We start from the raw sequence: 21,945 nt of genomic DNA, 5'->3' as shown, positions 1-21,945 counted from the left end.
GTACTATATGGAACGCAAGATCACTGTCGATGTCCGGGCTCTATTCGGTACCACGTATGGACTGGAGACTCTCGCCGCCGCTCCCACTAGCATCCTCAAATTGACCCTGTATGTTCCCAGTACATTGCTAGTGGCCGCGGCCCGCGAGACCTCACCGCATCCGCACTCAGTTGCGCTGCACGACGACGCGTACATGTTCCATCCCGATCACGCACTTGCACCGCCGCACCTACCGCTCCCACCGTCCGGAAGTGCTCCTTCTCCCGGTGGCGAGGATGCTAGTCGTGGACCATACTTCGACCAGGTCGTCGAGTTTAGTGGCCCCAAGCCGACCATCCACTTCGTGATTTTGACCGCTGACGCTGACCCGCACGGTGACGAGGCTCACGCTGCTGTGTCGGCTGGAAGCCGGGTGACAGGACACTCTGTGTGTTCTGGAACTGAGCGGCGATCGTCGCCCTCTTCATTACGACCTACGTCTCTCTCGCTAGCGCCTTCCACCACTTCGCGCCCATCGCCTTCTGCTACCCGCTGTTCACCTCCGCTGCCGCCCTCATCATTCGAATTCTATTCCCTGCGCTCACCACACTCATCTCCGCCGCCGCCGTCATCGCCTCAGCTTCCCGACGAGAACCCGCAGCAGATGTCAATAGCCTCGCCGTCGCCATCCCCTCCCCGTCCATCTTGGTGGCCTTCGTGGCTCGCTTTTGACAGGGACCAGCCAATGCTAACGTCAACTCCACCGGCCGCGTGCGACGGCTTGGTATCTCAGCCACTGCAGCCTTCTGCCCAGTCACTGCCGCGCTCGCCCCGCGGCAGAACACCGTCCGCGTCGTGCGTGAACTTTGATGCAGACATCATCGATCTAACTCTAGGCGATGATGAAGGCTCCGTATCGTACCCAGATATCTTCATTGACTTGACTGCTGATTAACGTCGCTTGTATACATTCCCATTGTATTGGTATCGGTATGCACCTTGTGTATAGTGATGTAGTAGTATACGGCATCTGTATTGAATGCTATCATCTTGCACCTACGCGTAATCAGTACAGGTCCGCTCCCACTCTCTGTACCTGCAGGTGATTCATCAACATCATCGAGGCAGAGGCTGAAGCGGGAGGCGCCGGCGCGTGGATACTGGATGATGGGTGCTGCAGCAGGGAAACGAGGAGAAGAGACCGGAAATGAAGTGTCGTGCGCGGTAACCTTGGACTCGGCGGGCGTGGGCAGGTACGCGCAGACACTGTCGAGGAGGGGTTGCACAACAGTGTTGTTGATTGTGGAACCGAGGAAGACGGGAGAGAACTTGAGGCTAATGGTCGCACGGCGGATGGCCTCTGCGAGCTGGGGTGTGGTCGGGTCCTCGTCCATGATGAGCAGCTCACCAACTTCGTCGTCGACTTCCGCAAGCTGCTCGATGAGTTCGCTGCGCTTTTCCTTGGCGAGCTCAAGTGCATCGGCGGGGATTTCGTCTGACTCGACGACCTGGTTAGATCGTAGCAAGGTCATTACTCGGTGGGAATACATCTAAGGGCACCTACAACTTGAAGCAGCCAGTTCCGGAGAAGAAACTACTTAGAGCGATGCGGACACAGCAAGCGAAGGAGATAGCAAAGATACAGACAGCATATGTTGTAAGATAACGCAGCGCATAACATAGATGAAGGAGGACGTCCAAGAACTCAAGAGGAAAGACGAAGACTAAGCGGAGGGGGGTGGGCGATCATCCATCCGATGGCGCCGCTTGTGCTTGTCGCTTCGCGGCTCGTGCAGCCTGTTTCTTCGCTCGTGCCTACGAAGAACGAGGTGCACATTATGAATGACACCCGCCCACAGACTTGCTAACGAACACTCACCCTGGTAGCTGGCTTGTCCTTTTTCTCTCCATCTGCCTCCTCTTCTGAGGACGACTCCGACTCTTCTGGCTTCGCAGGCGACGACATCGCTCTCTCGTTCTCCTTATCATCTTCATCCATCTCAGAATCAGATGGCTCCTCGTCCTCGTCAGTGTCGTCCTGTTTGCGCTTCTGTCCGGTTCGGGCCCGCCTATGTGTACTGAGAAAGCAGAGCAAGGCTGCAGCCATAGAGGATCGAGCTTGTGCGTTGCGGTCAGAACGAGGTTGATGGCAAGAGGGAGAGATGTGAGGCGCCCGGATGACAGCCGTCAGTACCCGGTAAGACGGAGAAATTTTGGGATTCAAAGCACGTACTTGCTCGTCCCGTTCGTCTTCGGCCCTGCGGCTTTCCGCTTCGCCGTGGGCTGGCGGGGCGCACGAGGCTTCTTCTCCTGCGGCTCGGATCAGCATACGTTATATTCACAGGTATGGGAGATAGTACCTTCTCCTCGTTTGGTTGCTTCGACTTCTCAGCTAGCCAGGACAACGCCTCCTCGGACAGATACACCGTTTTTAGGATCTAGATACAATTGTCAGCATCTGCCTGCAAATCCCGGGGAAGCGGCGAGTGGTACCTTGTTCGTTGCCTCTGCGCTGGGCAGGGGCCGCAGGATGTCAGGGGGCAACCTGACCTTCCCTGGCCAGGTATCGAGGTTCCATGACTTCGCCTTGGCATACGCTCTAATTGAGGTATTGAGCCAGCTCGGCGCACGCATACAAATTCTACGAAGTGACGTGAGTTAACATAGGACAGTAGAAAGAGCGTGATCGACACCTACCTCGCTGTATACATGCGACTCTGCGTCGCGCACGGTCTTCGCCTTCTGTGCAATGTGGAACAGCAGTGCGATGTTGTCGCTCGTCCCATCTAGTTCCAGGAAGAATTGGATGTACCTAGGTGTGCGAGCGAAATTGTCAACATGGGTGGTGGGGGACACCATACACTGGGAAAACGCACCCCGCCATGTCAGGGATTGAGTTAACGTCGATGGCGAAGTCTGGGTGGTGTGCAAGCAGGTGGAGTAGTCGGATGAAGTTATGCTCAAAGGTCTCCAGCGTAAGGGCTGCGTTGAAAGTTTCCCGTCAGATCTCTCTAGACAAGACTACGGTATACGTACCTTTAGGCAGAGCCCTCAGGGCAAACTTGACATATGCTTGGGCCTATGCACTCAATGTCAGCTAGAGTCAGTCTGTATATGCTTGTGGGGCTTGCCTTCGTCTTAACGTCAAGCTCGGGATCATGCACGCTCAAGAACGGCACGATGTTGTACATCGGATGGATCCTGCGCTGCGACAAAAAGGAGATGAGCTTGTCCAAGAAGGTCATGCGCACTTGATAGACCGGATCCTAACAACTTAGCGGTCAGCAAACATAAGAGGACACCGAGGGCAGAGCATGACGCACCTGGATGGTGATCGCTATAGGGACAAAGTACTTTGACACCTCCAATGCGTACTTCTTGACCGTTGACAAGTGAAGCAGCGACGTCGTGGCCTGCAACCTCAGACGTGCTCTCGCCCATGGGCTATCAGATCGACCACATTAGCCGAGAGTCGTTCACGGCTGAACACCCACGCACCTGTCCGCATCATCCGCCGAGAACGACCCCTCATACTGCAGCACAGTCAAGAACATCTGGATAACCGGCTGGGCGATATCCAGCGCCGTCTCCGACTCCACATGCGCCAGACACCGATTCCGGCACACCTTGAGCGCGAGGATCTTCGCTTTGAGCTCCAGCGGGATCGCAGCATCCTCCAACCAGTCCGTGTCCGTCTCCATCATCTCGTCCTTGTCGGGAGCAGACCTGAGGACCGGAACGACATGATGACATCACTCTTCTGCTCGAACGCGTCTGGTGCACGGAGAGCGAGCTGTGCGAGCACTGCGATGCGTGCCACGAGCTTCTCCGGGTCGATATCTTCCAGCTCGTCTGTGATCGACTGCGTCGCAGAGTCAGATACACCACTCATACAAGGAAACCACAGCCAGTCGCGCACCTCGACAACCTGCTCGCACAGCTGCTCCGCGTTCTTCATGGAGGAAGCAATCACGCCGCAAACTTCGCATGCCGGGGATTTGACTCCATCGCGAACTTCACAACACGTTCAACTGTACGCCTGCTCGTCGTCAGCAGCTCTTGTCGACCGATGAGCTGCACACCTTCCGCGGGTTCCCGTCCATGACGTACCCGGTGCTGCAGATGAAGGGGCAGCCCGCGCCATGATCTCAGAATCCATTATGGCCGCAGGCCGCGTCGCGTCACTCTTCTTCTGGGACCGCGGTATCCCCGCGCTGCAGGTCGAGCGGAAAGGCGGGCTGGAGAACTTGTTAGGGACGCGCCAAGAGAACGGGGCCATTGACGTCTTTGAGGCCATGCGCAACCGCGTCTCCGCGTCCGCCGTGTCGTACACCACGACGCCCGGGGGCCACTCGTTGCTCGGCATCCCCGAAGGAGAGGGGTACATGATGGTCACGTCGCCGCTGCGGCGCTTCGGGGACATGATTGCGCACTGGCAGATCAAGCACGCGCTGCTTGCGGAGCGGGACCCGGTGCTGTTCGACGAAGCCTGGCTGATGCGGATGAGCGAGGACTTGGGCAGCTGCGAGCTCGAGGCGAAGCGCACCGAGGGCCGCCAGCAGCAGTTCTGGGCGCACTAGTTCTTGTTGCGGTGGATACACGACCCGGCGCACGATAAGCGGGCGCACGACCCCTTGCGCTCCTTGAAGCTTGAAGGCCCATATCACGGACGGCCTGCTGCCGAGCGCTCGCTACCAGGAGTTCCTTTGCAAGGTGAACCTTCCGGAGCTTGGGCTGCATGGCCGGATTGCGCGGTGGCCAATTAAGCGGCCTGTCGAGCTGGGTGATGAGGTTGAGGTCGAGATTGAGCGGATACAGTTGCAGAGAGCTGTGGGAAGTGTCGCTGTCGCGTCGCGTCAGCACGTGAATTTTGTTGAACATCATCGGAAATACGTCGGCAATGCTTGCCACGGGTATTAAAGGCTCCCACTGCGCCCACCGGCTTGCCATGGACTCCCGACCCATACTGTCCCTATGGTGAGGGTTTCTTGCAGCCAGAGGGTCATACAAGACTAGACCCCACATCAAGCGAGACGACGAGCCTGATGGATGCCTGCAGCAGATGGGTCCCCAGTGTGCGAGGTGCGTGGTGGCTTGCAATGCATACCCGGTCTGCAGGGACGTTGTGCCTTCTTCGACCACCCTCGCGTCGTGACTGTCCCTCCCGCGAGGTGTGTGGTCAGACTACCCGGTCACGGTATTGACGTCCGTGGTGGCCCATGAGTTGTGCTCTCTGACCACTACTCCCACCCTGATCTGTGTGCCCCTGCAAGGGATAAGTCGTCGTCGCATTAGGGAAAAGCCAGGACGTACTATGGGAGTACGAGTGACGTAGCAGCAGAGGGTAATTGCACCCAGGAGGAGACATCGCGTGTTGGCGACCTTCTCGAGCTCTAGCGCAGAGAGGAGAGGCCAGCGCATCAGCCTGAGGTTCAAATTGACGGCTTGATCAGCCAGTCTGCGCGAATGTCAGCATCGCAAGCCCTTCATACTGAGAGACTACGCACCTCGTTGGGTCCATCATGGGCGCAAGGTCCTGTTGCCATCCGTAGATACATCTTTCAATCAGCCCGGTGCTCATCCGCGTTCGGCTCCATGTCCTACTCTAGCTCAGAGTAGACGCGACGCGCGAGTACCACTGAATACGACGCTCGAATTGCGTTCGGCTCCATGTCCTACTCTAGCTCAGAGTAGAGGCGACGCGCGAGTACCACTGAATACTACGCTCGAATTGCGTTCGGCTCCATGTCCTACTCTAGCTCAGAGTAGAGACGACGCACGAGTACCACTGAATACTACGCTGGAATTGCGTTCCGCTCCATGTCCTACTCTAGCTTAGAGTAGACGCGACGCGCGAGTACCACTGAATACGACACTGGAATTGCGTTCGGCTCCATGTCCTACTCTAGCTCAGAGTAGACGCGACACGCGAGTACCACTGAATACGACGCTCGAATTACATTCGTACCTAGTGTGAAACATGATCAAAATACAGCGTGTTCAAGGGGAAGAACCATGTTCGAACTTCGAAGTTAGGCACAGTAGCATGAGCGTCCGCATGCATGGCAAATCTCTCCTGCTGGGCGGTTAGGATTGAAGTAGTCCTCTCGCCCTATCAGTGGTGTGTCAGTCCATGACAAGAGGTACTTGAATATGGTAGCGCTATTGAAATTCTCCGACCATCCGCCCCAAGTGCAGATGTTGCGGATCGGCCACCGCAGTACCATGGCAAGGTACTGGCACCCCCCTCGTCGGAACGAGTGGGTACCATATGGGCGGGGATCAATGCCAACATCAAGGAGATTATTTCGGAAGCATTCGAGGAACGCCTCACTCGTCTGTGGGAGAAAGGTGCCTATAAGTACCTAGTCGAAGGCTCATTGGCTGAACATTATGGGGTGCGCACCATGGCATCATCTGGCTTCACACTGAAATCGTCGAACCTAACTCGCTTCCGGAACACATACCCTTCACGCGGTATTTTCAGCTTTTTGCAGATATCTGACCACCGCGCGAAGGCCTTGACGGCAGACATCCATGGCTTATTGTGGTTGGAGTAGAGCACAAATGGGGCGCATCCTGTCGGTCGCGTCCATGAGAAAGACAAACAGCATACATGCCTACATATGGGTACTCACCGCCGTTCTGATGGGTCTTGCGGAAGGGTAGTTCAATACGCATTGTGAAGGTCTTGTTTCCGAGGTCCTCAACGGTGATGTGATGCCACTGGATGTGTAAGGCCTCGTCGTAGCGGAGAAGACAGAGAAACGCGATGACATTCAGGCAATGAATCATCACCCGAGTGTTGTGCCCACCCCAATACTCCGGATGGTCTGCCTTCCATTCACGCGAGAACTGCTGGTGGGATACTGCTTGTGGGAATGCCTCGTTGAACTCCCACATGGCCCTGATGGTTCGCTCATCAATGGCTCGGGCACTTGTAACAGTCTGGCCTGCGCGGACCTAGTGCGTGGAATATGAGTGGAAGATAACACAACTCCGAGTCGGAGCCAGGATATGTCAGCTGACACACCTTACGACGACGCAGACTGATCATGTATGTTGAGACCGTGGTAGACAGTGAAGGATTTCCCCTGAATTTGCCCGGAAACAGTGGGTCCTCAAGCCAGAATTGTGTGCCAAGACCGAAGTCCCGGCCGTATACATGTGTGATAGCGGCCCGCATCTTCTCTGCTGTGCCATAAGTCGCTCGGGTCGTGTCAAGCTCTTTACTCTTTCCTGTCTGAATGTCCAGGTCGTCACATCTATGACACCGCCGAGGGATAGCAGTAGTGACATAGCGCAGTGTTCAGATTGCGTTGAACATATCTTCAAGTTCGAGAAATACGCACTTGTCCATGATCCATATCGCAACCCATGCAGGCAAATCGGGAGGGAGGTGTCGATACCGACCGGTCTCCTGGAGTTGGTCGGGGCTCGAGATGAAGCCGAGCTTTGTGCAGAAGTCGATGAACGTATTCCATAGGCTGTAGTAGTAGTTAGAGTGTTCAAGATCCCGGAAGTCTCAGAAATACATACCGCACATAGTCCTTGAGGGTATTGTTTGTGACAATATTCTTGGACGCCTCTTTGAGGTTGTCATGTATTTTCGTGAGGTTTGTCTGAGCTTTTTTGTCGGAGGGGTTGCCAGTTGCCACATGCGGAGGCTCGGATTCTGAGTGCTTAGATGGAGAAGAGTCCGCCGGCCGACCTTCTAAGCCGTCTGTACCGGATACCTCGCTGCCAGGTGCATGTGCAAGTCGTGATTCAACTGTGTCCGCACCGATCTGTTCATCAATTTCGAGAGAGGCCATATACGACTCTACTTCCTCCTCCTGGTCATCGGCAACCGCATCCATTTCGACAATGCGAGCATCGGTGAGGAGAGAGAGAGCGCCTTTGAGTTGTTGGAATTCTTCAATTGAGTCCATGATAGTTGGCTGAGGGCACACAGCTGAGATGAGGGTACACAGCTGAGATGAGGGCAGATAGGCCTGACGACAGACTCGGAGGCTCATCCCACGGCCTCTCTCCGGCCAAAATGAGGTTACCCGATCCGCCGGTATCTGAATTAGGAGTCCCGACGCAGTGTCCGCGGACAGTACAGGCGGCATGTACGGCTGCTCGTAAGCCCCTAAGCTGACCCAGTGTGTGCGGAGCTGCATGCCGGGCAGCTATCTCAACCTACCTCCCATCACTATTAATTCTTATTCTACTCTATGGCATCTAATAAGACTCGAAAGGCGGCGATCGCTCTCACTCTGCCGTGCCTGGGACAATCTATCACGGAGAATGGTCAGTACGAGACAGAGACGTACAAGATGTGAGCACGTCAGAGCCCCTTAGCTGAGGTTCGAAGTGGAGCTGACCCAATATTTTTCAGAACTACCAAGGTCAAAGTTCGGGACCTGAAAGAGCGTCTGGCGAGCTACGGACAAGACACTAGTGGAAATCGAGAGGAGGTCATTGCAAGGCTGACTGAGTTTGCAAACGACCAGTCAGAATGGAAGGCGTCAGTACCTGGGAAATCTCGCCCAATGATTATAGTCTCTGAGTTTATTCTATAGATTATTCCATCCAGCACAGAAGCGCAAACGAGGGGATGTGACCGGGGCACGAGCACAGAGCCATTCTGCAAAGCGTATTGCTTCAATGTTCCAGCCAACTCGGAAAGAGTCGACTGTCACCGAATACCTGAGCAAACACACTGGCATCGACCGACCGGGTGCAGTGGCCATGTCGGAGTTTCAGAGCGCACAGCTGGATGAATGGGTATGTCCCCAGTTTCAACTTACCTCGGAAGGCTGCGCATGATGCTGACACTAGCATGGTGCGCGCGGCCACAGACTCAGGCTGTACTGAGGTCATATAGCCAAACTGGAGGCATTTCGGGTAGCGCACAACCCCAGGAACCCCAAGACAATCCATCGAGCAGTGTACCGGAGGGCCCGCGCGAAGACATAGATGGCGATGGGACAAGCGCAGCAGTATCCAGTCTATCGGTACGTCGTCCAAGCTCAAGTGTTCACGAAAGTACCATTGTCACCACCGTACACAGAGTGATGCAGCGCTGCGCCAGAACTTGCGGCGTGTGGAGAACATAACCCGCAAGCTCGAGCACAGGATAGACACCCTGGTTCAAGTTGCCTCCATGCCAGGACCTGTCGCACTAGTTCCAAGACCTCCCGCACGAGGTTTGCTGCGATCTGCACCGTCACCGCCCCCATCGCAAACCTCTCACGTGTCAGTGCGCAGTCCTTCATCTGCGAGTCGCGAGCCACCGGGACCGGTAGCTTCAGTCACACCCGAGCTAGTACGCACATTAGCCGATATTAGCACTGCCAAGTACTACATCTTACCTGCCTTACGCCGCACACCATGGACTGACCTTCATCTTGACTCATAGCCCTGCTGAAGACATCGCGCCCGAGAACCAAGTCTCTGTCATGCTCGGAGAGGAGCAACTCACTTTTGATGCATCCCAGATCCCTCCTCCTCCTCGACGCCACTTCTCCCGGGACATCCCTGACTTATTCCGGGAGTGGGAGACCGGTAGCCTCCTCACGATACAAGGGCGTGCAATCCCACTCAAGTACTGGCCAGATATCTATCAAAAACGGAGCCCCAGACGGAACGGCAAAGTAGACAAGGACGATGCGTGGGAGCTGATGAAAGTCGAGTATGGGAACTGGCGGGTGAGGCCGTGTCTTAAGACATAGTGCGCTCTTGCTGATATTTCACCCTGCAGTATCTCGTCGAGGAAAAGGAACGCCTTGGATCGGAGAGTGCGTTTTGGGCCGCGCATTCGGATAAGGACGGAGAACGACTGCAGTATAGCCAGATCCTCGCCAGGCTCAAGTCTTGTCGCGCCAACACATACCGCGAAGATGCGCAGGCAGCCAAGGAATTCTTCGGAGGAGACTTGACCCGCGAGGACGCAGGCGGGGTCTTCACGTACAAGAAGGGCAGCCAGACCGTCGTGTACAAGAAAGACAAGCAGATCGCAGAGCAGTGGCGTGCTTTGTTGGAACACAACCCGGTCATTGCAGCTGAATGGGAGGCTATGCGCGCAACAAGAACTGCAGTCTCTGGCAGTCGTCCTCCCTCTAGTACTGCTCATCAGTAAGCACTGACACATACCTTGTACTTACACTCACTACCGCAGTTCGACGACGTACATTTATCTTGACCGCTTGCATCTATCATAAGCCCCATATAAGTTCTCCCTCTCGCCGTCCTAATACTCTCCTCTCGGATACGACAGACTAACTACTGCCGTCCTCTCTTTACCCCCACACACTCATTCACATCTGCTTCATATTACATGAATCACACGCGTAGCGGGTACGCGCGACGACATAGATTATGAACAAACATTCTTAGACTTCACACCACGCGCACATGCCCGAGTCGTTGACATCAAACCTCTCAAGACATACATTGCAGGCCTAATCATGCAACAAGGCGGCTTGACATATGTGATATGTGCGAGTATGGTACATCTGTCACCGCTCCTGTCGACTGGTCGCGATCTCGACGAGGTCGCGGTGGTAGATGCTCTCATCTTGTGGTAGAAGACTTCGGACTCAAGGAAACGGACGGCCGAACAGGGTGAACCCGGAAGGTGCGAAAGTGTGTGCATGACGTGCAATATAGAGACGCAGGAGAGATGATATGTGCGAGTATGGTCCAGCAAGGGAGAGAGAGGGCTATAGCTTTGTGAAGGGATTCGGGAGAGATGATATGTGCGAGTATGGTCCAGCAAGGGGGAGGACTACAGCTTCGCGTGCGTACATGGACCACGACGTTCCTGTCTCCACCTTTCTTCAGCCATCAGGAAGTGGCAACGGTCGTGAACTCGACAAGGTAATGGTGGTGCCCGCCTCTTGTCTTGCATGCCTGTCCTAGGGAAGCAGCGCACGAAGGTCTCCGATCGAGTTCGTTACGAAGGCAGGGACTGTGGGTGACGCATTGGGCCCGGTAATCTCACTCTCCTTCGTGATCCCTGAAGCAACTGACGGCAGCATGAGGTCCTCGGTCTCCATCCCAGAGGAGCACACGCACCGGTGAGACCAGGGCCACTGTGGTAGAAGACTTTGGACTCCCGGCGGGCGAACCAAGGCGTGTGATGTGCGAGACGGAGGCACGAAGGAAGAAATGAATGCAGGGAAGATGGTATGTGCGAGTATGGTCCAGCGAGACCATGCGTAGATTTGCAAGAGAGGAGAGAGCGAGAGAGAGCGACGAGGGTGAGAGAGAGGCCTCACGGAGGCTTCCACTTCGCGCACATGCAGGCAAGATGAGATGTGCGAGTATGGTCCAGCAAGAGATGATATGTGCGAGTATAGTCCAGCAAGAGATGCGTGGATTCGCAAGAGAGGAGAGAGTCGGAGGGAGAGAGAGGCCTCACGGAGGCATCTCCACTGGGCGCGCATGCGCGCCACTGGACACGCGCGCCGCGGCGGGCGCGCGTCGGGAACGGGCGCTCGTCCGCCCGAAGACTTTCCGGACGTCCGGTCGCCGCTTCAACTTGGAGTCGGCCTGCGTCGGCACTCACGAAAGGCCAAGACAGGGGAGGAATTGAGAGAGGTTTGCATCCGCAGGAGACTGGGGTCCTCGCGCCCCCTGAGGAGGAGGATAAGAGCACGAGGCGCCTGCGGTGGCGTGGGAATCCGAGACCGTGAACCGTGAACTGGAAACGCCTGCGGGCCGACTGTGAATCTCACGGAGGAAGCTCTGTCCGGACTACAACAGATGAGCAATCGAACCTTTGACACACGTCACTCAGAAAGGTCATGCAAGAGAACACTTCATTAGAAAGCGAGATGGAGAACTAATAATCATGTGTACGTGAGGGTTGTAGGATACAGCGAATGTCCGCGGGTCAGGCGACATGGATCGACTCGGGCTGGAACTCGTGAGATCTACGTAATGGTCGTAATAGGCCGTTTTATGCACTGGTGCTTGTGGTTGCCGTCGCCGTAGCAGACACAGTAGTCGGCTCGGACACCGACGCGGTAGTCGTGCTAAACGCCGAGTCGGAGCTCGTCGGCGCCGACGACACCCCTGTGCCCGACACCGACGCCGTCGTCGTCGCGTTCCCATCGACAGTCACCACCGTCACATACGGCACCGCGGCGGTGTACGTCGTGTTGAACGTCACCGGGAACGCGGTGACTGCTGAGCCCGAGACCGTCAGCGTTGTCGCGAGCGGGATCTCCGTCGACACCTCGACGATGTTCGTGACCGGGATCTCGGTCATGTAGGTGATGACGTTCGGGTTCAGAGGGCTCGTGAAGTTGAGCAGGCCCAAGGGTGTGGAGAACGGGTCCGTGCCGTTGAACGGGGAGATACCGTTCCAGGTGCTCGTGGAGTTACTGGTGGAGTTGCCGGTGGAGGTGGGAGGGTTCACGGACACGGTGCTGCTGGGCACGAAGGAGTGGCTGGATGAGTGCGTGCTCGATGTTGTGGAATTTGTGGACACAGAGGATGAAGAGGCGTCCCGGCCGACGAAGGATGCCGGGTAATATGGGCTTGCAGCGCCTGAAGATTCGAAGAACATGTCAGCGGACGAAAGCAGAGGGGGAGAAAACTAGAACACGTACTCTGACCAACGAGGAGAGCGGCCGAAACAGCGCTGAGCAAGTGCATCATCATGATAGTAGACGTAGAGGATGGAAGTGTAGGAACGAAAGAAGACTAGGCAGTAGGGGGGGGCTGCTCACCAAGCTGACTGACTCTTATATACTCGAGTCCCCCAGAGGCTGTGGAGCAAGCTGACCGCGATGCTGTGCATGACCAGCAACAGACTACTCATCGAGGTGGGGAGAGTCGGTGGCTGCCTGTCCGACGGGCCCCGCCCCGAGGTACTGCGCAGTCGGACGGAGCGCCCGCACCTATACCTTGAGCCGCCGAGGAGCCCCGAGTGAGCGCTCCGAATGTACGATCTCGAGCAGCCCTCAAGATGTCCCAGTAATACTGTTTATTGCGTAGTTTAGTATGAGACATCAAACGAAATCATCTGGACCTTTGAACTCACGCAAGGGTTCGTGTGTGCATCGACTCAGGGGGACATTTTGGGAATCCAAGCTTCCAAGACTCCTGCGCCGGGATCAAGTTCTGGAGAAAGCTGGAATAAGTACTCGCATTAGTCAGCCAAAATGAAGTCCACCTGTAAAAGCCGGAAAGCCGACCCGAGCCATGGTGGCGCAATCCCGCTGCGCGCGGTGCCCCACTTGGCGCGAACTGCCTGATTGGTCATCGGCGGCCTCGGCACAGCGAATCGATGCAATACTTGAGGCCGCCCCTTTCAAGGTCATGTGTTAATAAGTTTGCCTGAGCGAGGCGTACTTAGATGAAAAGAACTCACCGCACATCCGCTTGCAATCTTGTCAGGACTTCCGAACGTGGGAAGTCGAAGGTGCGGGCATTCTGAGATAGCATCCGGTCCACTGGAGTCAAATCGAGTTGCACATCGTATTGTACAAGGCGGTAGGACAAGCTGCTGTTATCGTCCGTCACAATTCACAATTCACTGTTACAAACCATCTTATCTAACGTCTGGGTAGAAATCAGCCAGGCTGCTCTAACGCATCGTCTTCATAAATAGCTCACCAACTGGACACATCTCGCAGCTGAATGGAAGACGCCCTTCTGGAGGTGACGGGTCTGGAAGTGAAGCTCGACACTACCCCAGTCGAAGCAGCCACTGAGGTGAAACTTGAGACGACACCGGTAGACACAGGAACGGAAGTGAAGTTCGAGACCACCTTAGTCGATTGCGGTACGGAAGTGAAGCTGGACTCGGCATCGGTAGAGGCGGGGACGGACGTGAAGTTGGAAGAGACACCCGTGGAAGCGGGGATGGACGTGAGATTGGAAACAACGCCGGCGGAGACCAGGGAAGGTCGTGAAGCTCGAGACGACTCCCGTAGACGCGGAAACTGTTGAGCCTGCGGGGCCGCCCGTCAGCGGGTCGATCGTCCATACTTGCGTCTTCGGCGTGCAGCCGATGCTGGTAGTGATCGTAGTCACGTAGTTGGGGTGAGGGCCCATGACGGGGACAGCAATGCCTGCGATGTTCACGTCGGTCGGTCAGCGCATGCAGGGGCCAAGGAGGAAAAGCACGTACTGCTGATAACGAACGAAGCTAAGCAGATGCATCACGCTTGTGGAGAAAATGAAATTAGGTGGAACACGAGGGAAGGAGAGACTGATGAGGAGTAGGGCGCACCTTTTCAGTCACCTCATAAGTACTGTACCTCCAGCACTCGCTTGTCGTCGTACTAGACGCCATGGTCCGCACCCGAGCGAGCAATGGTCAGTGTGGACGAGCACCATGCCTCCATGGGACTTCGGCAGTGCAGAAAGGCACCTTCGAAAGCCCACCTGCTACGTGAAGAGACAGATACTCGTGCTGAGAACGATTCGATGCGATGTATGCTTCGCCGTGTAGTGACCGTTCCGCAGCCCGGCAAACAAGACTTGTGCTTGGCACACCGAACTTAACGTCACTTTCGCACAGTTCTTCTGGCAGTCCGTTTATCCCCAACTGTCCCCTGGATACGGTAAAGTCAGCATCGCAAATACCAGGTGGCCGCACTGGTAGGAAAACTCGACTAAGTTCAAACATGACACGAACTGCGAAGCAACAGGCCTAATCTGAAACTTACATTTGCTTCCTATCAGCAAGTTGGTTGCTAGGTTGCTCCTTGATACATTGTCATATGAAACGTGGCGGATTGCTCTTAAGTAGGCCCATGGAGGTAGACGAGCAGACAGCTAACACCACGCAGCACAAGCGCTCCAACTTCCCTTTCGGGGCTCACTGCCACATTATCACATAACGCGGGATCGCCCGCCAATCGCCTGTCGGTGGTTTGCCCGCGCAACTGGAACATCCAAGACCTACAACTTGTTGACTCGTAGTCCTCATATCCAGTCATAACTGTGTGTGGTGCGTGTACTAAGGAACACGCGAGAAACGTCATCGAGCCATACATCAAAAAGCGTCGCGGAGGGGTCCACAAAACAGTTCGACACCAGCAGGATTTGAACCTGCGCTCGCAGAACGAAACAGATAATCGAACAGGTTCGAATCTGTCGCCTTAACCACTCGGCCATAGTGTCTTGTAACGACAACTGTTACGTTATTTATGTCATTAACAGGGGTGTTGTATTCTCCTTGACTCGCGGCCACAACTTGAAGCTCGGGCTGCGCACTCATGTACGACAACTTCTTCCCGCTTTTTTGAGTTCTCAGTTCCTGTCTCCTGCAAGGAAATTAGTATCGACGACACAGAAAGATCCGTGAAAATGGTCAGATCTTTCCTCTTTTCTCGGCAGCATTTTCGAGACTCTCGGTGCCAGACCAGGTGCAAACTGCTTCCACTCGGATGCGGCCTACGTCAAATCCACTCATCCACGCTCCGAAGACGCACGAAAAAGTTGCAGTAATGGGGTCTCAGAATATAGGTATGCAGTATGATCGTTAATGATACGTGCCGGTCCGATGCTACTGCATAACGTATCAGAACTAGCATCAACGACTAGCATCAACGACACATAAATGCGACTATGAAGTCCGAACAAAGAAACAAGTCCAAAAGCGTCCTTTGCAGCACCTCGACTCCTATCAACCTCTCGCTCGGTGTCTTGTTCAGATGGTAGTGGCCCCAGAGGCGATGCTCGAGACGACGCCAGTGGACGCGGCCACGGAGGTGAAGCTGGAGACAACGCCTGTGGTCTCCGGGATGGAGGTGAAGGATGACGCGACGCCGGTCGTAGCAGGGACGGACGTGAAACTCGACACGATGCCGGTGCTCGCGGGGACGGACGTGAATGAGGACACGACGCCACTGGATGGGGCGATGGAGGTAAAGCTCGACACCACGCCGCTCGACTCCGGGATGGAGGTGAAGCTTGACAGGACGCAGCTAGAGGGTGCGATGGAGGTAAAGCTGGATACGACGCCGCTGGAGGGGGCAACGGACGTGAAGCTCGAGACTACTCCAGTGGACTCCGGGATAGAGGTGAAGCTTGACACAACCCCAGTGGACTCCGGCATCGAAGTGAAACTCGAGACGACCCCGGTTGAAGCGGCGACGGAAGTGAAGCTCGACACGACGCCGGTGGATTCCGGAACCGATGTAAAGCTCGAAACGACACCGGTGGACTCCGGAACCGACGTGAAGCTGGAGACGACTCCGGTGGTTGCAGCGACGGACGTGAAGCTCGATACAACGCCCGTCGACGCCAGGAAGGGGCCGCCAGTGGGCGGATCGATCGTCCAGGTCTCCGTCGTCGTTTGACCTTCAAAGGTCCTCGTGATGGTGGTCACATAGTTGGCATGCGGCCTGTTGACCGGAGAGGCAACGCCTAATTCAAAGGGTCAGCGAAACGTCGTCAAAGGTGGGGGAGCCAACAACGCACTGGACCCAGCAAGCAGCGCGGCGAGGACGAAGTTGAGCATGCGCATCATCGTGAAACCACCGAGATCGTTAGAGAAGAAGAAAAGGGGGAAGAGGAAGGTGGGTAGGTGCTGGAGAAGGTGCGTCTGCCTTACCTATAAATCTTGGCTCATGACGCCGTGCGTGGCCGCTCAAAGATGCCCTCACGGCATGCTACACGTTGGAGGTGTGTCTGTACGGCATACGTTGTTGCAAGCCTCATGGGGCTATGACGAACAGATGACCGCGCATTTCCGGCTGCGGATCGCCAGATCTACTGTTTGTATGTCCGCCTCAAGGCGTCAAGGTCGTTCGAATGCCCACCGCGGGGAGTTGAACCCGTTTGGTTTAAGGTGCGCAGCACCACAACGGTCAACAGCTGCCCGTGCCTCTTCGGCATAAACGATCAGTTTCCTTCCGGTCACATTGCGAAGCAGCATACTCACACTCTCGTTCTTCCATCGACTTTGCTGTGCTCATCTAGAACGGCATGAACTGCCAAGAGCATGAGGAGGGTGAGCTCCATCGCTCGACGCGGCGAGCGTCAGGAGGTAGTTTGCTTGGCGGGTATTCCACGAGGTCCATCAAATCATTCTGCTCACTTCAACTCCTTCTGAACATCCTCCGCAGCTGGGCGCTCTCATGTAAAGTGCACAGCAAGGCGTCGTCGCTTGAATAGGATCAGACAAAATGGCACACCTTGGGTAACCATCGCATCTCCAGGCGATCCTGAAACCACACAGCTTCAGTTCTCGACTCAAGCTCGGATTGTCCGCAGCAGACACTTGGTCACACAATCACCGTCTTTAGGACGAGAGATCTCCGGTGCAGTGAACATCCCCGCCGGGGAGCTTCGATAGCGCTAGTTACATCTACAAATTACCAGGCTTGTGGTCCCGTACGTGAGTAGACGTACATGCAATAGATATGAGAGCACTTACATATGGGCTACTACAGATTCAAGAAGCCGACCTTGTTCAAGAACTCCAGCCACTTGAGTGCGTCCTTCTCCCCGAGCGACTGCATGTCCCTCAGAGTCGGAGACGCCTTCACAGCCTTCTCGGTGCCGAATCGGACCTCTTTCTCCGCCATGGCGGCCTCGAAGAAGCCGATGAGCTGGTGTGCGGACTCATGCCCGCGAGTCTGCGATCCCGGTCGGGCAGCGTCATCGCGAAGACGCTTGAGCCATTCCTCCGCCGGAACGAGGGGGACGTTCAGCTTGGCTGCAATGGGCTTGATTATGTCGTTCCAAGTCACCGGCCGCGGGGAAGTGAGGTGGACGATGCCCTCATTGCCGTGAAGCACCTCCAGAAGAGTAGACGCCGCGATATCAATAGGCACCCAAGAAACAGTCTGATGTTACGCTGATCAGTAACCTGGAGAGAGAGAGGGTCGATGGTGCGGAATACTCACGTCGTGCTTGTACGGCGCGCATCCGAGGAGTTTGCTCGCGCGTACAATGGCAGGAACCCATTCCTTGACATTCCATCCGCCGACGCGAGTATCACCGCTCAGCTGCCCAACGCGCACGACTACAGTCCTCAGGCCCGTTTCCTTCGCGGCACGGCCGAGCAGCTGTTCAGTCACCCATTTACTCTCACCGTAGCCAAGGCCGACTGCAAGCTCAGGACCGAAGTTGAGCGTCTCCGGAACAGGCCCTGTTGCCGAGTAGTCTGTTCACTGCGTTAGCCACGAGGGCTGGAATATGGAGTAAGAGGCACATACTTAGCACTGCGCTGATAGAGCTCACAAAGAGCACTGTTGGTCCTCCTGGAACGGGGGAGTTGAGCGCAAAGTCTATTAGCTTGCGTGCTCCGGCGATCAGCGGCTCGAAGGAGGGGAGCGATACGTTGAAGTCGACTCTCCATGCTGCAATGACGTCAATTGAAGGGAGTTATGATATTAGAAGGACGTCACCACGTACCATTGTGCAAGATAGATGTAACAGACCCGCGTATCTGAAAGACGTTTAAGCATTATGTCAGTGGAAGGCAGCGAGGTCCTACTTACCTCTGCAAAAGTCGCCTCGTCCAGACGGAAGTTGGGAAAAGACAAGTCTGCGTGATGGAAGGATACCTTGCTCGAGAGCAGGTTCTCGTCGAGACCCCACGTCTTGAACGCCTCCGCCTGCCTCTCCTTTAGCGTGGTAGAATCCTCAGGAGTTCCGCGGTTGAGCGCATATACGCGCACGACCTCCGGCTTCTGCAGCATCTGCGATAAAAGGTGCGAGCCGAGGCGTCCAGTAGTGCCGGTAATTAACACAGTCTCCTCCGACTTCGCGCTACCAACCCGAGAGGAAGTCCATTGCGACTTCTTGAACTCGGCGCTGTACTTGTCGAGTAGAGCCTCCATCTGCGCGATACGGGCGGCACGTTCGGCTTCTTTGTCGACTCCCCTCCCGGAGAGTATTCTTTGAACGTAGGTTGCAAGTGCCGAGATCGTCGGGTTGGTATAGACGAAGTTGAGCGGGACGTCGTGGATGGAGAGCTTGGTTGTGGTCCGAAGGGCATGGAGGATCGTGTTCCGGATGTATGTCGCTTGCAAGCTTCGCGTGCTCGTCAGCACTCAATAGCAACACTATAAGCCGTGTCCGCTCACCTGTCACCACCCTGCTGGAAGAGGTCATCATGGTCTCCGATGTGCGGCGCCTTCATGACGGTCTGTACGACCTTGCGCACATACTCGCGGACAGTCACGTCCGTCCAAGCTTCCGGGGTCGCGACGTTCACTTGGGATGACTCCTCGATCTTCCTGTAGACCTCTTCGATCTCGTCTGCGTAGTCCTTCAGGCAGACATGGCGACGCGGGGTTCCCTTCGCGGTGTACTGGAACGGCTTTGCTGGGTTCGTCACAGTGATCATCTACGCCGAGGTAAGTCTTCAGCTGATAGAAAACAGGGTCGGGGGGCAGCCACCTACTTCTTTGAAAATGCGGGAATGTGAAGGAGCGAACTTGTTCGCACTCTCAATCGCTGGCCTGCATGAACTTTCAGCGACTTCCAACTTTCCGTAGACGAGATGCAGTTGATTTCATACCAGATCTTGTGGCGGAACTCCTCAAGCTTCACCTCGTCCGCTGGATCAAACGGCTCCTTGGGCTGGATGATGACGCCGTTCTGGAAGCGTCCGCGCCCGAACATGAGAGCGGCTTGGACGTTTGGGTTCTGACAAATGATCGCCTCTAACGCGAGCATGAGGGAGGGAAAGGATATGAAGCCACAAGGATCACTCACCCATGGGGACTGGGTTCGTCTAAACAGAGAGGCGGCATATGAGCACTACATCTGTCGGCCGGAAGCAGGCACGGACTCACCTTCTCTCCGGTGGACAGGATGATCTGGTCGTCCGCCCTTCCGAGGACCTTGAAGAGCGCGGGGTTCGTCGGATGCTCTTCCATCAAGTCACTAGTGGCATACGCAGGCCGTCCGTTGAGGGTGCTGTTGTATACATTGGGCGCTGCCAATGGAGACTCCTGATGAAACACGGCATGGCACACTATATAAATATTGACACTTAGCAAAAAGAGATTGGCTGCACGTACCACGTAGACGAGCTCAAACTCTCCTGGATGTCCCTCCTGGTAGATGCGTTCGGTCCCAAGGTGAGGCGAGAGCGTGATATATTCCCAGTCACGAGAATCCGCCTGACTCAACTCCCGGAAGTGCTTCGTAGAAGCTCCGGTCTCAGTCCTGCATTGTGTAAACTCAGATCTGCGATGCGTCGAGGTACTAGTCGGAGGAGTGAGTGCACGTACAAGCCATATCCAGTGAGAATCTTCACTCCCTCGTTGGTGAGGTAATCTCCGACTTGCTTGTTCAGCGGCGCACCCGCGTAGATCTGTTTGCGCCGGAATATCAGTGCGACCCTGCTCCATGGGAGGAATTCTGACGACATACAATGGTGCGGAACGACGTGAGTGCCGGGAGATTCTCCGGGTCGCGAGCCCATGCCTAAGAATCGAAGATCAGACAGGGTCTGAGAGGGAGCATGACGAAACGGACCTCAATGAAGGCTGGTACGCAAAACAGGAAGTCGGACTTGCTCACGATCGCTGCGTCCAGCAGAGTGTCCGGAGTGGACACGATCGGGGGTGAGGAGGGCCGGAATACGTTCAATACTATTCCAGTTCCGACCTAGCACAGACGTTAATCAAGATGGTGGAATTGAGTGCGGAAGTCACGACGTACAGTCCAAGTGATGGTGAAGACACCCATAACGTCTATACGCATATTAGAAATCCAGAGCTAGTCCTGGTGACCTCGAGGACTCACGGAAGAGAGGCAGGCCATGCGCGGAGATGGACAAACCACAGATGTCGATATCTCCGAAGTCTGTGGGAAATGAGACGTGCGCGTGAGCCCATGGGACATGCGGAAAGTATACGCGTAACGGTACCTACACGGAGCGAAGGCCCAGCGGGCAAGGTTACGATGCGTGATAGGAATAGGCTTGGGGAATGAGGTCGACCCTGGATGCAATCAGGTCATGTGCCTGTATCGACCAGACTCGGACAGGCTGACATACCCGAAGAGTGGATAATAACAGCCTGGTCATCCCCGCGCAAAATACCCATCTTGACGTCATCCGGGACATCGTCCTCGTTGTACAGCTGCCCGAACTCAGGCATCGGGAGCAGCTCGACATCATAACCCTCCTTCGTGAGTTCCTCCTTTGCCTCCTCTGCCAAACGCTGCATGCCTGCATCGCTGGTCACAACAAGCTCGTGGACGTCGGTCGAGCGCAGGAGGTGCGCCACCGCAGCGGCAGAGTTCCGTGCTGACAGGGGGAAGGGCGTGAGCCCGAGGTACATCATGCCCACTATAAGCGTCAGATACGTCGGAGAATCTGGGCTCGTTCAGTGCATCAATTAGTTTAGTGTCATTGCGGCGGGGATAGCGGGGACGCGCCCACCCACCAGCTATAGCCAATACGCCAACGACATGGCGGTGGTCGGACGTTGCGCCCAGGGTTGTCCGGTGCTGGACGTGCCCCGAGACGATACCGGCAGCCTTGCGTATGCCGCGGAACACGTCTGCAAAGGTGAGCGTCCTGATCGAGCCGTCCTCCTCGTCGAACGCGATGACCGGATGCCTCGGGCTCTTCTCTGCGTGGAAAGCATAGAGCTCAGGTATCGTCATGTCGCCGAAGAACGGAGGCGGCACCCATGTCTTGCTCCCGACTCCCTGTGGAGCAGTCACAGCAGGCTCGGTGGAAATTGCGGAGGGCATCGTCAGGCTGTTACGATGGTGATCCAGTCGGGTAGGGGTGAGGAGATGTCAGTAGCTATAGTAGATGTGAGAGAGAGAAAGGGTTGTGACGAAGGAGGACCACACCTTGAGCTCGTCTTATACGGTCCATGGCGTTGCGCGGTTTCGACTCAACACCAGGTGATGCCTCCGCTCCTCCTGAGTCCTCCTCGGAGTGGCTATTCCGGAACCGGGTACATCGCTACTTCCGACAGACACTGAGACAGCGCAAATAGGATGACCAGGCAGTAGCAACGTTCGCGGATGCATTAG

The 21,945-nt window shown here is 55.7% G+C and overlaps 9 protein-coding genes and 1 non-coding gene across 10 annotated transcripts; 2 read left to right on the top strand and 8 right to left on the bottom strand.

Annotated features, from left to right (window-relative positions):
* Positions 1-1,035: 1,035 nt before the first annotated feature.
* L226DRAFT_526109 (uncharacterized protein) lies at positions 1,036-3,937 on the bottom strand (the record flags this gene model as incomplete). Its single annotated transcript, XM_067679031.1, has 15 exons — positions 1,036-1,075; positions 1,141-1,487; positions 1,859-2,048; positions 2,213-2,289; positions 2,340-2,417; positions 2,473-2,578; positions 2,610-2,620; positions 2,677-2,791; positions 2,856-2,961; positions 3,016-3,058; positions 3,123-3,245; positions 3,303-3,423; positions 3,478-3,689; positions 3,731-3,841; positions 3,899-3,937. The coding sequence occupies 15 exons, from the start codon at positions 3,935-3,937 to the stop codon at positions 1,036-1,038; spliced, it is 1,719 nt and encodes a 572-aa protein (XP_067530835.1).
* Positions 3,938-4,139: 202 nt separating this feature from the next.
* Positions 4,140-4,559, top strand: L226DRAFT_574975 (uncharacterized protein; the record flags this gene model as incomplete). The annotated part of the gene is made up of 1 exon (XM_067685131.1): positions 4,140-4,559. One exon carries the CDS (start codon positions 4,140-4,142, stop codon positions 4,557-4,559), a length of 420 nt encoding a protein of 139 aa, XP_067530834.1.
* A 1,452-nt stretch (positions 4,560-6,011) lies between these two features.
* On the bottom strand, positions 6,012-7,165 carry L226DRAFT_547851 (uncharacterized protein; the record flags this gene model as incomplete). The annotated part of the gene is made up of 4 exons (XM_067682531.1): positions 6,012-6,317; positions 6,386-6,558; positions 6,618-6,942; positions 7,013-7,165. The coding sequence occupies 4 exons, from the start codon at positions 7,163-7,165 to the stop codon at positions 6,012-6,014; spliced, it is 957 nt and encodes a 318-aa protein (XP_067530833.1).
* Positions 7,166-8,198: 1,033 nt separating this feature from the next.
* Positions 8,199-10,304, top strand: L226DRAFT_593871 (uncharacterized protein; the record flags this gene model as incomplete). The annotated part of the gene is made up of 7 exons (XM_067685623.1): positions 8,199-8,302; positions 8,363-8,491; positions 8,547-8,751; positions 8,826-8,981; positions 9,038-9,222; positions 9,386-9,674; positions 9,728-10,304. The coding sequence occupies 7 exons, from the start codon at positions 8,199-8,201 to the stop codon at positions 10,103-10,105; spliced, it is 1,446 nt and encodes a 481-aa protein (XP_067530832.1). The 3' UTR covers positions 10,106-10,304.
* A 448-nt stretch (positions 10,305-10,752) lies between these two features.
* L226DRAFT_233465 (uncharacterized protein) lies at positions 10,753-11,646 on the bottom strand. Its single transcript, XM_067673114.1, has one exon. It carries the CDS (start codon positions 11,412-11,414, stop codon positions 10,884-10,886), a length of 531 nt encoding a protein of 176 aa, XP_067530831.1. The 5' UTR covers positions 11,415-11,646; the 3' UTR covers positions 10,753-10,883.
* A 283-nt stretch (positions 11,647-11,929) lies between these two features.
* L226DRAFT_526105 (uncharacterized protein) lies at positions 11,930-12,636 on the bottom strand (the record flags this gene model as incomplete). Its single annotated transcript, XM_067679030.1, has 2 exons — positions 11,930-12,522; positions 12,585-12,636. 2 exons carry the CDS (start codon positions 12,634-12,636, stop codon positions 11,930-11,932), a joined length of 645 nt encoding a protein of 214 aa, XP_067530830.1.
* An 847-nt stretch (positions 12,637-13,483) lies between these two features.
* On the bottom strand, positions 13,484-14,311 carry L226DRAFT_233451 (uncharacterized protein). Its single transcript, XM_067673113.1, has 4 exons — positions 14,213-14,311; positions 14,111-14,146; positions 13,594-14,051; positions 13,484-13,539 (listed from the first exon to the last, which is right to left on the bottom strand). Exons 2-3 carry the CDS (start codon positions 14,140-14,142, stop codon positions 13,667-13,669), a joined length of 417 nt encoding a protein of 138 aa, XP_067530829.1. The 5' UTR covers positions 14,143-14,146; positions 14,213-14,311; the 3' UTR covers positions 13,484-13,539; positions 13,594-13,666.
* A 704-nt stretch (positions 14,312-15,015) lies between these two features.
* On the bottom strand, positions 15,016-15,108 carry L226DRAFT_t244. The gene has a single exon. It is a non-coding gene; the product is annotated as a tRNA-Ser (tRNA).
* Positions 15,109-15,343: 235 nt separating this feature from the next.
* Positions 15,344-16,527, bottom strand: L226DRAFT_616314 (uncharacterized protein). Its single transcript, XM_067686889.1, has 2 exons — positions 16,411-16,527; positions 15,344-16,356 (listed from the first exon to the last, which is right to left on the bottom strand). Exons 1-2 carry the CDS (start codon positions 16,457-16,459, stop codon positions 15,638-15,640), a joined length of 768 nt encoding a protein of 255 aa, XP_067530828.1. The 5' UTR covers positions 16,460-16,527; the 3' UTR covers positions 15,344-15,637.
* Positions 16,528-17,378: 851 nt separating this feature from the next.
* Positions 17,379-21,654, bottom strand: L226DRAFT_470491 (acetyl-CoA synthetase-like protein; the record flags this gene model as incomplete). Its single annotated transcript, XM_067676309.1, has 19 exons — positions 17,379-17,780; positions 17,841-18,100; positions 18,153-18,296; positions 18,352-18,385; positions 18,438-18,972; positions 19,026-19,288; positions 19,346-19,403; positions 19,463-19,607; positions 19,660-19,678; positions 19,740-19,898; positions 19,968-20,115; positions 20,181-20,263; positions 20,323-20,376; positions 20,428-20,559; positions 20,614-20,645; positions 20,698-20,757; positions 20,826-20,894; positions 20,951-21,271; positions 21,342-21,654. 19 exons carry the CDS (start codon positions 21,652-21,654, stop codon positions 17,379-17,381), a joined length of 3,231 nt encoding a protein of 1,076 aa, XP_067530827.1.
* Between the last annotated feature and the right edge of the window lie 291 nt (positions 21,655-21,945).

The sequence above is a fragment of the Lentinus tigrinus genome (genome assembly GCF_003813185.1).
Source record: "Lentinus tigrinus ALCF2SS1-7 unplaced genomic scaffold L226scaffold_39, whole genome shotgun sequence".
NCBI lineage: Eukaryota > Fungi > Basidiomycota > Agaricomycetes > Polyporales > Polyporaceae > Lentinus > Lentinus tigrinus.
Note: the sequence above shows the minus strand (reverse complement) of the source record. Positions and strands in the feature narration are given on the sequence as shown.

Excerpts from the sequence above, each read along its gene's own strand:
- L226DRAFT_233451 (XM_067673113.1), bottom strand. The coding sequence starts at position 14,142 with ATGCATCTGCTTAGCTTCGTTCGTTATCAGCA. Across the intron at positions 14,052-14,110 it reads AGCTTCGTTCGTTATCAGCA|GCATTGCTGTCCCCGTCATG; the intron begins GTACGTGCTTTT and ends TGAACATCGCAG.
- L226DRAFT_233465 (XM_067673114.1), bottom strand. The coding sequence starts at position 11,414 with ATGCGCGCCCAGTGGAGATGCCTCCGTGAGGCCTCTCTCTCCCTCCGA.
- L226DRAFT_616314 (XM_067686889.1), bottom strand. The coding sequence starts at position 16,459 with ATGATGCGCATGCTCAACTTCGTCCTCGCCGCGCTGCTTGCTGGGTCC. Across the intron at positions 16,357-16,410 it reads CGCGCTGCTTGCTGGGTCCA|GCGTTGCCTCTCCGGTCAAC; the intron begins GTGCGTTGTTGG and ends CCTTTGAATTAG.